Genomic DNA, 13,349 nt, shown 5'->3' on the forward strand with positions numbered 1-13,349 from the left:
TGCATTTAGAAGTTGTGCAATTACATTTAGAAGTGTACCCAATCGCATTTAGAAGTTGTGCCCAATAGCCTCTCTGAGAAAAGCTGCATTTAGAAGTGTGCCCAATAGCCTCTCTTTGAAAGTTGCATTTAGAAGTATGCCCAATAGCCTCCCTTTGAAAGTTACATTTTAGAAGTGTACCCAATTGCATTTAGAAGTTGTGCCCAATAGCCTCTCGGAGTAAAGTTGTATTTAGAAGTGTACCCAATTGCATTGAAAGTCGTGCCCAATAGTCCCTCTAAGAAAAGTTGCATTTAAAAATTGCATTTAAAAGTGTACCCAATTGCATTTAGAAGTTGTGCTCAATAGCCTCTCTGAGAAAAGTTGCATTTAGAAGTGTGCCCAATTGCATTTAGAAATGTACCCAATCGCATTTGAAGTTGTGCCCAATAGCCTCTCTGAGAAAAGTTGCATTTAGAAGTTGTGCCCAATAGCCTTTCTGAGAAAAGTTGCATTTAGAAGTGTACCTAACTGCATTTAGAAATTATGCCCAATAGTCTCTCTGAGAAAAGCTGCATTTAGAAGTGTCCCCAATTGCATTTAGAATTGTGCCCAATAGTCTCTCTGAGAAAAGTTGCATTTAGAAGTTGTGCCCAATTGCATTTAGAAGTGTGCCCAATTGCATTTAGAAGTGTACCCAATCGCATTTAGAAGTTGTGCCCAATAGCCTCTCTGAGAAAAGTTGCATTTAGAAGTGTCCCCAATTGCATTTAGAAGTTGTGACCAATAGCCTCTCTGTGAACTTAGCCTTTCTGTGGAAAGTTACAATTTGAAGTGACCACAATAGCCTCTCTGTGAAAATTGCAATAGTGTAATACCATGCGGACCGAACCGATCAATCTCCCTAATAACCTGTAGGTACAAAGTCCCCTAATACCCTCCCTGTATAAAGTCAAATTGAAAGAAGTGCACATACTAGCGTGCCCTAAATAATCGTATTAATATAACAGTAAAGCTGTGTAATGTAGAATCTGAAACAGTGACTAATAATCTAATACAAAGTTGATTTAGATTCATGCCTAATACCCTCCCTGTATAAAGGTGAATTGAAAGAAGTCCACCCACTAGCGTGCCCTATTCAATCCTATTAGTATAACAGTATAGCTGTGTAATGTAGAATCTATAACAGTGACTAATAATCTAATACCCCCTCTAAGCAAATTGAATCTTGAGGCTGACCGAATATCTTCTCTGTGTACAGGTGAACTTAAGTGTACCTAATAAACTAATATCTCTGTCTACAATTGGATCTAGAAAAGCACCAAATAGTCTAGTATCGTCTTTGAGCAGTTGAACCTGGAAGTCTGCCTAAAAGCGTGCCACCACCGATCTTAGAACTACAATCAGAAAGCCCTCCTAAATCAACCTAAAAGCTCGCACCAATCATGAGTGCACCCATTCCACCAGAGTCTGTCAGAAAAGACCCCCGTGAACCACCCCCACTCTCCGATCTACCTTCCCTCCTGTCCCCCCTCCCAAATCACCCAACCCTCCTTTGCACTCCCTGCCATTCCCCTCTCCAAACACCAAGCCAGGGGGGCACGATGGCGAGCGCCTCACCCTAAGACCACTCATCCCCTGAACCCCACCCCCGACCCGCCAGCGTTAACCATACCCGCTCCCCTCACATTCATACCTGGCTCACCCCACCCTGCAATCACCCACCCCCCGCCTTGCCCTCATACCCCTGCCACCTTCCACCACCGACCGCACCCTTTCCCCTCCCTAAAAACTGCACGCCTAGCCCTAGCAAGAACCGAAGCTGCTTCCCTCTCCCCTCTGACCCCCCCCTACCCTCTCTCACACACCAATCGCAGCAAAGAAACTAAAGAGGAATCGTTCCTGGTCCCCCTCAATCTCTCAGCACTCCTCGCCTCCCCTGTCTCAACCCACCACCTCTCTCCCGCAATCTCCTCCTTCCCCCGTAGCTTCTCCTTTCCTGAAACCCCTCTCCCTCGATTTCTCATCAACTGCAACTGAAACTCCTAACCGCCCACACCCCACCTTCAAATCCCCCAACCCAAACCCGATCATCCTATCACATGCAGCCACCCAACCCCGCCCGAAGCCTGCCAAATGTTCTGCTCGCCCACTATTTCCATCTAGCATCACCCACCCTACCCCTCTCCCTCCACTCTCTCCGCCACATTGCCTGCCGATGTGAACTGTATCCTATTTAACGCCCGATCTGTAGCAAAAAACAGACATTGCATCTTTGACCTCCTCGCCTCTGTCAAACCAGACCTAGTTTTCATCACTGAAACCTGGTTCTCAGATGGCTTCGGCCCAATCACTAATGAAGCCTTTCCCCCTGACTACTCCCTCATCCCACTGAACCGTCCGTCCAGAGGAGGGGGGTAGCATTCGTCTTCAAATCTCTCCCTCGCACCTCAATCATCGACAACCAACCCTCCATTCCATCCTGCAAATCTCTCCTCGTTAAACTATCCCTTTCCCCGTCGCTCTCACACAGCTTCCTAATAATCTACAGGCCCCCTAGCTACGATAGACATTCGCAAACAACCTTTTCGATTCTATCGCCACCCTCCAACTAAACCATCCCAACCTCACCCTTCTTGGAGACTTAAACATATGGCTCGACATCCCCACCAACCCTACGACACGCCCTGGTTGACGGTTTAGATGCAATTAATCTCCAACCCCACATAAACGGCCCGACTCACTATAAAGGACACACTCTTGATGCCATCTTTAGCTTCAACACCCTGATTCATTTAAAGCCCCCCACCCCTATCATCTGGTCCGATCACTTAATTCTCTCGTTCGCCATCCACTCACCCGACCCCCTTCCCGTACTCGTATCTGAACCTCCGAACCTACGCAAATGCTAGAAAAAACTAATAATCACCCCGGACCTAGCCGAGGCACTCCTCCAGTCTCCACCACCTACCTGCCGTCTCAACCACCAACTAACCCCTGAATCCTTTGATTCATGGCTCAACACACCTCTGATGCGACTCACCCCCCCCCTGGAGTGCATGCGTATGGAATACATGAGAGCATGCGTGGGGCACACTTGAGAATGAGGGATAGACTAGAGCACGCAAGGCGGACTAGAGTGACTGAATGTGTCGAGCAGACAGGAGTGTGTAGGGCAATCCTGAACGCCTGAAATGAATAAAAATTGCATAGAACGGACCTGATCGCATAGAATTGCGTGACGTACATAATACGCTTTGGAATGCAGGGAACATTTGAAAGGGCATATACCACACCCCACGCTTACTCTCTTCTTTACACCACCACTCAACTAGAACACAGAGATACTATGACACCATTCGGTATAACTGTTCTCATATCAACATCTCCCGCTCACTCCCCATCACTCTAAGTAAACACTGCTGGTTTCACACCCCCCAGCCAGTCGTTCTCCTCAGGCCTAACGCAGCCACACTCGGTCGGGATAAATCCTGCCAGAGCGAACACATACTCCTGATCTCTCAACCACCACACCTACCGCTAAGAAGCAGCTACCACATGAATTCCCCACCAGCTGCACACATACCTGGTGCGCACACGCACCTTTGAACTCTCTCTCCTCTCTCTACTGACCCGATCTTCGGTTCCCAAGGGCGTTCAACCTACCAGCGCCTTCAGACCATACCAATGGTATATAAGGCGCTATATAAATGCAAAATAACATAACATAACATTTAACAATGGAAACAGGTATCGGAAAAGGACTCCAGAAGTCTGTGGTCCAGAAACAAGAGCCCACCACCAGCAGCTCTGTCGTTTCCCCGTTCAACCTGAGTCAGTTGTTCTGCATCCATTCCCCCATGACCCCAAGACACGCGCAGAACCTGGTGGCTGACTCGGGGATGGACAGACCAAGATGGACCAGGATCTGCACGTCATCAGCATAAGAATAGCAGAGGAAGCCGCGGGAGAAGATCAATTTGGTCAGCTGACATCAGTGAATTATATATGATATGGCATTTATAACATGCCTGTACACAAGTGTTTCTAGGCGCGACAAGACAAGGAGGGGAAAACAGAGGGAGGACAAAACAACGATCTTACTAGGCCTAGTGTCATTCAGATCATGCAAGCACAGGGAGGTGGGAGGAGAGAAGTCTAAAAAGGGGTTGGGGTGGAGAAGTGCAGGTAACAAAGTGCAGCCAGCGGGTGGCTAAGTACGGGTAATCAGAGGGTGAAGCCAACGGGTGGCTCAAAGTGCAGAGAGAGCAGACTGTAGGGTTACAGATAAGGACCACAAGTGCTGGGGGAGCCAAGAGGCAATGCGAGGTGCAACTGGACAGGCAGGGGACTGGGCCCAAGTTCAGAGGCTGGCCAGGTGACCAGTGCGTGGATCGGACAGGTCATCAGCAGGGAAGAAGAAGAAGAGAGAAAGCGGAAACAAGGAGGAAGGTCTTGAGTAGCTTCTGGAACTGAAGATGGTTCTGCTCAAGTTTGAGAGAAGCAGGGAGGCTGTTCTAGAGGGAGGCCCCAGACAAAAAAAGATCTGCCCCCAACTCTCTGCTTGGAAAAGTGGCTGATCCTCAGAGAGTTGGAGGTGGATGAGCAGAGAGCTCGAGAAGGGAGATACATAGGAAGAGAGAGTCGGAAGTATTGTGGACTCAGGCACCAGAAAGCCTCGTGGACAATGCAGAGGTTCTTGAACTTGATCCTTGCCGCCACTGGGAGCCAATGACGAGATTTCAGAGTTGGAGAGATATGATCCCTGGGCTTGAGGCCAGTGAAAAGTCTCGCAGGCCTGTTCTGGACAAATTGTAGGGGACGGAGAGTAGAGGCAGGAAGATTTAGAAAGAGGCTGTTGCAGTAGTCCAGCCTTGAGAGGACCAGAGCTCTGGAGACAGTGGAGCTTCTGGGGGAAAGTGAGGAAAGGAAGATTACCTCTGAGGAGGTGCAGCTGATAGTTTGACTTCTGAGAGATGTCAAAAATGTGAGGCGAGAAGGAGAGGGTGGAGTCGAAGATGACCCAAAGGTTCTTAGACTCATAGGTAGGAGCAGGAAGTGGACTCAAAGTGGGCGGCCAGAGAGAGCGAGAGAGAGAGAGTAAAGGAGGGAGCTGGTGTTCCGATGAGGAGGATCTCTGTCGTACTGGTATTAAGGCAGAGATCATTAGCGGCACACCACTCCTGAATAGCAGATAGACAGTCAGGAATGAGAATGGGTAGAGGCGACCGAGGGGACCCTGAAAGACAGCCGAGTGTCATTTGCATAACACTGAAAGTTGGAGAAGAGAGCAGCGGTGAGTGAGTGGAGCCAAGGAGAGAGGTTAGACCCCTGGGGAACACCACAGGAAGACACGGAGACATAGAAGAGAGGAAGGACCCAAGTTGGACCTGAGAAGGTCAGTCAGGGAGAAAGGTCAGCCAGTACAAGGCCTGATCAGTGATACCCAGGTTATCAAGGAGGCGCTTGAGCAGGATGGCATGGTTGACTGAAAGCAGAAGAAAGATCAAGGAGAATGAGGACAGAAGGAAGATTAGAGTCAAAGTTGGAGAGCAGGTCTTTCGGGGTGTTCAGGAGAGCAGTTTCTGTGCTTCTAGCCACTCTGAAGCCAGACTGATTGTCATGGTGACAACCAACAGATTCAGCACGAAGGTTTAGCTGGGAGATGGCCAGCTTTTCCAAGAGTTTGCCCAGGAAAGGAGTGATGGAGATCGGGCGATAGTAAGCCGGAGAGGAAGGATCAGCAAAGGGCTTCTTAAGGAAGGGGTGCACAAGGGAGTGCTTCAGGGGAGGGCAAGTTCCAGTGGCAAAAGAGTGGTTGCAGCAATTGGCCAGAGCTAGAGCAAGGGTGTTGATGGGGTCCTTCATGGTTCTGGAAGAACAGGGAAGAACCTGTTTTGACGAGATTTTCATAGATCGGACTGGTCTAGAAACATCGTCTGGGGTGAACAAGGGAAGGGAAGAAAAGGGAGGAGGAGAGGAGGCCACGGGCAGGCCAGGAGTGGAGGAGGAGGAGGAAGAAGAAGAAGAGAGGGTGGGCAGGATTGTCCTGAGTTTTAGTGATGAAATGAGAAGCCAAGGCCATGCAGAGGGCCTGGGAAGGAAGAGGTAGAGGAGAGGTAGAGACTGCAGCAGGGTTTGGCCAGTTCCGTGCAGATTTTGAAGAGTTTGGCTAAGTTGTTAGATACAGCAGAGATGCGGGTTTGATTATGCAATCTCTTCTTGGCGAGGACAGAGTCTGTTCTGCCTTTCGAGCAGGCAGAAGGCCAGTTTGTCAGAGGGTGTACCTGTAGCCTTCCACTTCATCTCAGCCACCTTGCGCTTGAGGGTGACGAGGTCTGAATATTACCAAGAGTTGCGCTAGGCTTCAAGCAGATCCTCTTGATAGGGGCAAGTATATCAAAAGTGTCAGAGATAGAAAGATGGAGGTTAGAGAGGGCTGTGTCAGGATGTGAGTCAGCCAAAAGGTGCAGAAGGAGGAGAGAAAGTAGCTGCGAAAGCCTCAACTGACACACGCTTCATGGGTCGAATGACCGAGAAGGTAGGTGGCAGTGCTGGAGTCGGCTTGGCCTGAGGGGTAGAGAGAGAAAGAGATGGGAGGACAGGAGAAAGTGGTCACTCCAGGAGAGAGGAGTGGTGAGAGGGTTGGAGAGGGGCAGGGCTTAGGAGATCAGAACGTCCAGAGTGTGCCCTGCGGAGTGAGGCGGGCCAGAGGGAAGAATAGAGAGCGAGAGGGAGTTGCAGAGGTTGTGAAAGAGCCCTAGAGAAGGACTAGAAGCATCCAGGTGGATGTTAAGGTCTGAGAGGAGGAGAAGTTGAGAGGTAGAGGCGAGGAGAGATCCACCCACTCAGAGGAAGGTAGCTACCTAGCCGGGCGGCCGGTAGATAGTGGCCACAGTGAGAGACAGGCCAGGAGAGAGAGCCCGCAGACCAGGCATTCAAAGGACTAGTCCTGTATAGGAATGTTAGAAGCAGAGATCCCCTCCGGGAAGATCAAGGCTATACCCCCACCGCGACGGTTGGTTCTGGGCGCAGAGAGACTCTTGTAGCCATCAGGAAGGAGAGTGTCAAAGCTCGTGACAGAGTTGGCCATCAACCTTTTCTTGGTCAGACAGAGGACATCCAGAATGATTTCTTCCAGGAGACGGCAGATGTCAGAGGAGTGTTTGACAGCTGAGCGAGAGTGGCAATGTAGAGCAGTTTGCCACCTTTGAAAGACTTCCGTGGAGGGTTACAGGTCAGAGGTACGCCCTGATGAAGTGATGAAGGCCCCTGACCATGGGCAGGGGTGGAAGGAGGAGAGGGCAAGTTAGCCAAGGAAGAGCAGTGGGGGTGGCAGAGGAAAAAGGCAACAGGGTGGCCAGAGAAGCAGCGCAGGCAGCCGTAGAGGTGGCAGAGGAAGAAGGAGGCAGAGGAGCCAAAGAGGGGAGGGAAGGGAAAGCAGGAGAAGAAATGAAGTTGATAAGGCACAGAAAGCGTCTATTAAAGAGGAGGAGGTTGGCCTGAGGGCCTTGGACCAAGACTGTGCTATTTGTGTAAACATTAATGATGGTCTTGGATGAGTGGAAGGGGGCCAAGAGGGCATCGAATCGGGTGCTACCATTTATGGGTAAAAAGGAAAAAGGAGAAAGAACAGAGACCATATGGAAGGTCCAATATGGTGGAGATTGAATGACAACGAGGATGTCGGTAAGAGTCTGGAGGAAGCCTCTAAACTTGGGCCGAGAGAGAGAGACACTTTCACTCAGCCTAAACTTTGCCTTTTGTGTAAATATGTTATGTTGAACTCCTCAGTCTCAGTTAACCACACGCAAAGACTGCTCCCTCGACAATCAAACTTGTCAACTGCTAAAATATCTTGTTTATTAGGACATGAACCAGAGAAACTGGCCACCACTCCCTTCTCCATCGTGTCAAGGTATTTGTAATCGCTAAAGACGCCCAATCTAAAATAGTCAGATTGAACAAACTTCCAGTTTCCTGCTGCGACAAAAACCATATGCATCTAGTTCAATGCATTTCAATTAAAACTTGAAGTGGCACTTGTATTTCAATAACCAATGACAATTTGTTTTAACTTGAAATTGCGGACAATGCTGGATCAGTATGATCTTGCATTGTGCAAGGAGGAAGTCATGTGGTAGCACTCAGAGAAACCACGGGACAGACTGCTTGCGTTGCTTTTTCTTAAAATAACACATATTTGGTACATTAATGCTCCTGACCTAGTTATGTTTATTGTATGCGGTTAATGTACCTGCTACGTAAACCCATTTGATAAAAGATCCTTGCGTGCTTGCACTACGCGTTCCCCAAAAGGCTCTCTCTGCTGCAACCTTGTTAGGAGATATGCCTCGTTGCGAGATATGCCTTGTTGCTAAAGAAGACCCGAGTTATGGCGTTCTCTTTGTTAGGACCCTTTTGTGCTCGTCTTTGCCTCTGCCAGCTTTGCAGGACCCATTTAGAAGACTTTCAGTTTTAAAATAAGCTGCTCCTAGTCATCGAAATGTCCTCCGACCCAAGAGCTACCATTATCTCTTGGTCCACACATCTCAATGTCTGTCCCTTTTCTGAGGGGTGAGCTGTTTGGAGAGGCCTCCCTCTCACAGTCTTGGAGGTGTGTTGTGAGGTCTTTCTAACACCGCTTCCTTTTTGGACAAGGTCGAGGGTTGGGAGATTCGCTTTATGTCTGCTGTTTTGTCCCTTGCCTCTCTCCTCCTACTCACCTCTTTTCTCTCCCTTTCTTCTTATTTCTCTCCTGCTCCCCTCTTTGCTCTTTATTTCTCTCCTCTTCCTTCCCCTCTTTGCTCTCCTTTTATCCTTATTTCTCTCCTCCTCCCGTTTGCTCCCTTTACTTTGCTCTTTCTCTCCGCCTTCCCACTTTGCTCTGCATTTCTCCTTTCTTCTCATTTCTCTCCTCCTCCCTTCTTTGGCTTGCTTTCCTCACAGCGAGATCGCCAAGTTCTACCTTTCATCTTGCTCTCCGAAAGCCTTACTCCAACATGATCATCCTCTCTCGTCCCTTTTATTTTCTTGAGGGAAGGGGGCCAGGCTGTACAACTGTTTGAGTGTGTATATGTGCGAGGGGCATGCCTGCCAACCCTTTTGGGAAAGGGGTCTGTGGACAACAGGGCCTTGAGGTGTGGCTAATTGCTACTGGATCACCTGTGGTTCCGCCTGACGAGTTTACTTCGGCCACATCCACCATTTTAGATTTCTTTGGCGGACCACTGCCTATGCCAGCGTCTGTGCCGAACCAGAAGTGCTCAGGATTTCCTGGTTTTGACTCATGCAGGGTCCCAAGGGGAGACGAAAAGGATCTGCTCTTTTCTGCGCGAGTGTCACGCGTGTTTGCGTGGGGAAATCCATGGACGCCTAAGGTGGGTGCTTAGAGGACAGCAAGAATCCTTCTACAGCCTTTACACTGGTTCCCGTCAGAGCGATATTTTATCAGGTTGCCAAGGAGTTTCAGGGAGACTATAGTGGTTTAGACCAACGCTGCTAGGGTTGGACTGGGTAACGAGCGTATACCTTCACCAGGGACTGCATCCAGAGCAGGTGGCTGTCCTCCGTCACATTCTCCACCATGGGACTACAGAACACTAGGCATAAAACTATATGTATGATGTATGTTCAACAGCCAGTAGAGTAAGGTGTTGAGGGGATGGTACGAGAGAAGACAGGTCAGGGATAGGAGTATCAGGCACGGTTGTATGGGAGTATTTTGTGGGTTAGAAAGCCGGGTTAGCTTGGTTTTGTGAATGCAGACTTGCAGCAACCATTTCCATGACTTGACTGATGCCTGCTGGTGGTTTCCCAAACTTACCTTGACTTGACTGAAGCCAATAGTCAGAGAAGCAGCCAAGGTGAATCCTTTAATGACCGGGTATGAAATGAACTCCAGTAGGAAACCTGGAACGAGGAAGAGTTTGGAGAGTGGTCTTTAAAAGAGTTTAAAGCTATATATCCCATCCATATCTCCCACCATTCTGCTCACTCCCCCTCCCCCAATCACGCACACAAACACATCCCACCATCACCAGAAACTGAACTGCAACTCAGAATTCTCACCGAGGTGTAGGAGGCCCATGGCCAACTGAATACAGCCCGACAGGAAGGTGAGCAGGACGGCATAGCTGGGGTCACTGAAGGTATAGAAGGAGACCAGGAGGGACATGATGGCTGTGGGGCCCAGCGTGATGTCCTTGGAGGTCCCCAGCAGGCAGTAAATGAAGCCGCCCATGAAAGAGGAGTAGAGGCCATACTGCTCGGAGAGAGAAGCACAGATTTAGGGCACCCGAAACACACAAGCAAATCAGATCGGTCACATGGCTCCTCATTCACAGACACTGCTGCCAAATATGGGTACGAAGACCACCAGTACCGAGCCCCCACTCACCCTTCCACCCCTACCCCAGGACCACCCTCGCCTGTAAGGAGGACCGGTACCCAGCTCAGATCAGACAGTTTCACCCATGCGAAACACTACACTGGTGACATGTTTGTAGGCCGCTGTGTATTAGCCGACCCGTTTGCCCTCTACGGCGCTCTGCAGCCAGTGTATTCACCCACTACAATGCTTACATGTGGAACAGAAGACTTGTTTAGAAATTAAATGATAAACAAAATGATATGTTATTTATATCGTGCTCGTACACAAGTGTTTCAGAGTGAGATCAGGCAAAAAGGGAGGGGAACAAGGGAGGAAAAAAACAGAAAAACAGCAATCTTACTAGGCCCAGTGACATTTAAGAAAGCGCAAGTGCATGGGAAAGGAAAATGGGGGAAAAGTGCATGGAAAGGGGGAGGAGTGTAAAGTGCAAGGCAGAGGAGAGAAAACATAAATAAATATTAAATAGAATAAATAATAAATGAATGCGATAAACCACGGTAGTGCAGCCAGCAAGTGGCAGGTGAAAGTTAGTCAGAAAGTTATATCTGATAAGTGCAGAAGAAACGTGGGAGGAGGACTGTATGGGTACAGATACAAAACCGCAGTGCAGATGGTGGCCTGGAGGCAGTGCAGAAGGGTGGCAGGGTCAGCAGTTCTGAGCCCAAAAGAACAGAGGGTGGCCAGGTGCACAGTGCCAAGAGAAGAAACAGATCAACAGGGAAGAAGGGGGGCAAAGGCAGAGGCAAAGAGGAAGGTCTTGAGAAGTTTCCGGAACCGAAGATGTTTTTCCTCAAGTTTCAAGGTGGCCGGGAGGCTGTTCCAAAGGGAGGCACCAGCCGAAGACAGATCTACCCCGAGCTCGTTTTTTTGCAAAATGACTAATCCTGAGGGAGTAAGAAGTAGAGGAACAAAGGGCTCGAGAGGGGAGGTAATTACGGAGGGATAGTTGAAGGTATTTTGGACCCAGGCCCCAGAAAGCCTTGTGGACAATGCAGGGGGTTTTAAATTTAATCCTTGCACCCAGTGGGAGCCAATGAAGGGATTTCAAGGCTGGAGAGATACGATCCCAGGGCTTGAGGCCAAGGACAAGTCTTGCAGTCCTGTTCTGGATTAGTTCTAGAGGGGGAAAGAGTCGAGGCAGGTAGATTTAGAAAGAGGCTGTTACAGTAATCCAGTCTGGAAAGAACCAGAGCTTGGGAGACAGTGACCTTTTGAGGGAAGGAGAGGAAAGGTAGAGTACCTCTAAGGAGGTGAAGTAAAAAGATAGATTTTTTGGAGACATCAGAGATGTGTGCCGAGAAGGAAAGTGTAGAGTTAAAGATAACCCCAAGGTTCTTAGTTAGGCAGGTGGGGGTGGGAGGAGGGCCAAGGGAGGTCGGCCAGAGAGTGAGAGGAAAGGATGGAGATGGTGTACCAATAAGGGGGATCTCAGTCTTGTTGGTATTTAGACATATATCATTGGTGGCACACCAATTTTGAATGGCGACTAGACAGTCGGAGATGAGAGAAGGGGAGGAGGAGGCTGAAGGAAGCCTCAAAATGAGTTGGGTGTTGTCAGCATAGCACTGGAAAGTTGAGCAGAACATTGAGATGCAGTAAGCGAGAGTTGCCAGGTATTGGTTGAGAAGCCAGGGCAAGAGGATAGACCCCTGGGGGACAACACATGTGGAGAGCGAGATAGAAGATAGGAACGACCCAATTTGTACCTGGGAGAGTCGATCAGAGAGAAAAGAGGTCAGTCAAGCCAGAGCCTGATCGGTGATACCGAGGTTGTCACAAAGACGATTGAGCAGGGTGGTATGGTTGCCCGTGTCGAATGCAGAGGAGAGATCAAGTAGGATGAGGACAGAGGGAATGTTAGAATCAAGGTTGGAGAGCAGGTTTTCACAGATGTTCACAAGAGCAGTTTCCGTACTTCTGGCAGCTCTGAAGCCAGATTGGTGGTTATGGAGGGAGCCAACAGAGTCAGAATGGAGATTAAGCTGAGAGATGGCCAGCTTTTCCAGGAGCTTACCCAAAAAGGGAGTAATGGAAATTGGGCGGTAGTTTGCCGGACATGATGGATCAGCAGTGGATTTCTTGAGGAGAGGATGCACAAGGGAGTGTTTAAGAGGGGAGGGGAAAGAGCCAGAGGCAAAGGAGAGGTTGCAGAAATCAACAAGACCCGGCACAAGGGTGTCAATGTGGTCCTTAATGGTTTTAGAGGAACAGGGATGGACCGGTTGTCATGAGGTTTTCATAGATCTGACTTGTCTAGATATCTCATCAGGGGAGAAAAGAGGAAAGGAGGAGAAAAGGGGATGAGGGGTAGCTGAGGGAGGGTCAGCAGGCCGAGAAGGAGAGGGAGGGGGGCCAGAGGAGAGGGTGGACAGGATGTCCTGGGTTTTAGAGATAAAGTGAGAGGCAATGGCATTGCAAAGTTCCCGAGAGGTGAGAGGAGGGGCGGAGACTGTAGCAGGGTTGGCCAGCTCCTTGTAGATTTTGAAACGTTTGGCCGAGTAGTTAGATGCCGCAGAGATGCGGGCTTGTATGTGGACTCTCTTCTTAGTGCTGACAGCAAGTCGGTATTGCCTTGGGAGTAGGCGGCAGGCCAGTTTGTCAGAGGATGAGCAAGAAGCCCTCCATTTCCTCTCCACCACCCTACACTTCCGTTTAAGTGTAGCTAGGTCAGAGTCGCACCAAAATTGCACTTGACTTTGGACTTCAAACGGATCCTCATGACGAGGGCAAGAGTATCAAGAGTAGCAGAAATAGATGAGTAGAGAAGAGAGAGGGCTGTGTCAGGGTGTGAGTCAGCCTGGAGTGGAGGAGGGGGGGGGAGAAGGTTGCAGCGAAGGCCTCGACTGACACACACTTCATGGGCCGGATATCTGAGAAGGTGGGTGGCAATCTAGGAGTGGACTTGGCTTGGGGGGGGGGGGAGAGATGGAGAAATGAGATGAGAGGAGAGGAGGCAGTGATCACTCCAGGAGAGAGA

General features: G+C 49.5%; 1 protein-coding gene across 2 annotated transcripts in view; it reads right to left on the reverse strand.

The window, feature by feature from the left end:
* SLC26A11 (solute carrier family 26 member 11) overlaps positions 1-13,349 on the reverse strand; it is a 257,186-nt gene that overhangs the window by 204,934 nt on the left and 38,903 nt on the right. For both annotated transcript variants that reach the window (XR_011305180.1, XM_069655195.1), the window contains exons 3-4: positions 10,051-10,243; positions 9,806-9,891 (exon numbers count right to left, since the gene is read on the reverse strand). Coding sequence is in view for 1 of the 2 variants with exons in the window: in XM_069655195.1 (XP_069511296.1) it covers positions 9,806-9,891; positions 10,051-10,243 (279 nt within the window). In the remaining variant the exon portion in view is untranslated. The remainder of the gene's footprint in view (positions 1-9,805; positions 9,892-10,050; positions 10,244-13,349) is intronic.

This window comes from Ambystoma mexicanum, chromosome 3q (assembly GCF_040938575.1).
Source record: "Ambystoma mexicanum isolate Mex_15411 chromosome 3q, UKY_AmexF1_1, whole genome shotgun sequence".
In the NCBI taxonomy this organism is placed as follows: domain Eukaryota; kingdom Metazoa; phylum Chordata; class Amphibia; order Caudata; family Ambystomatidae; genus Ambystoma; species Ambystoma mexicanum.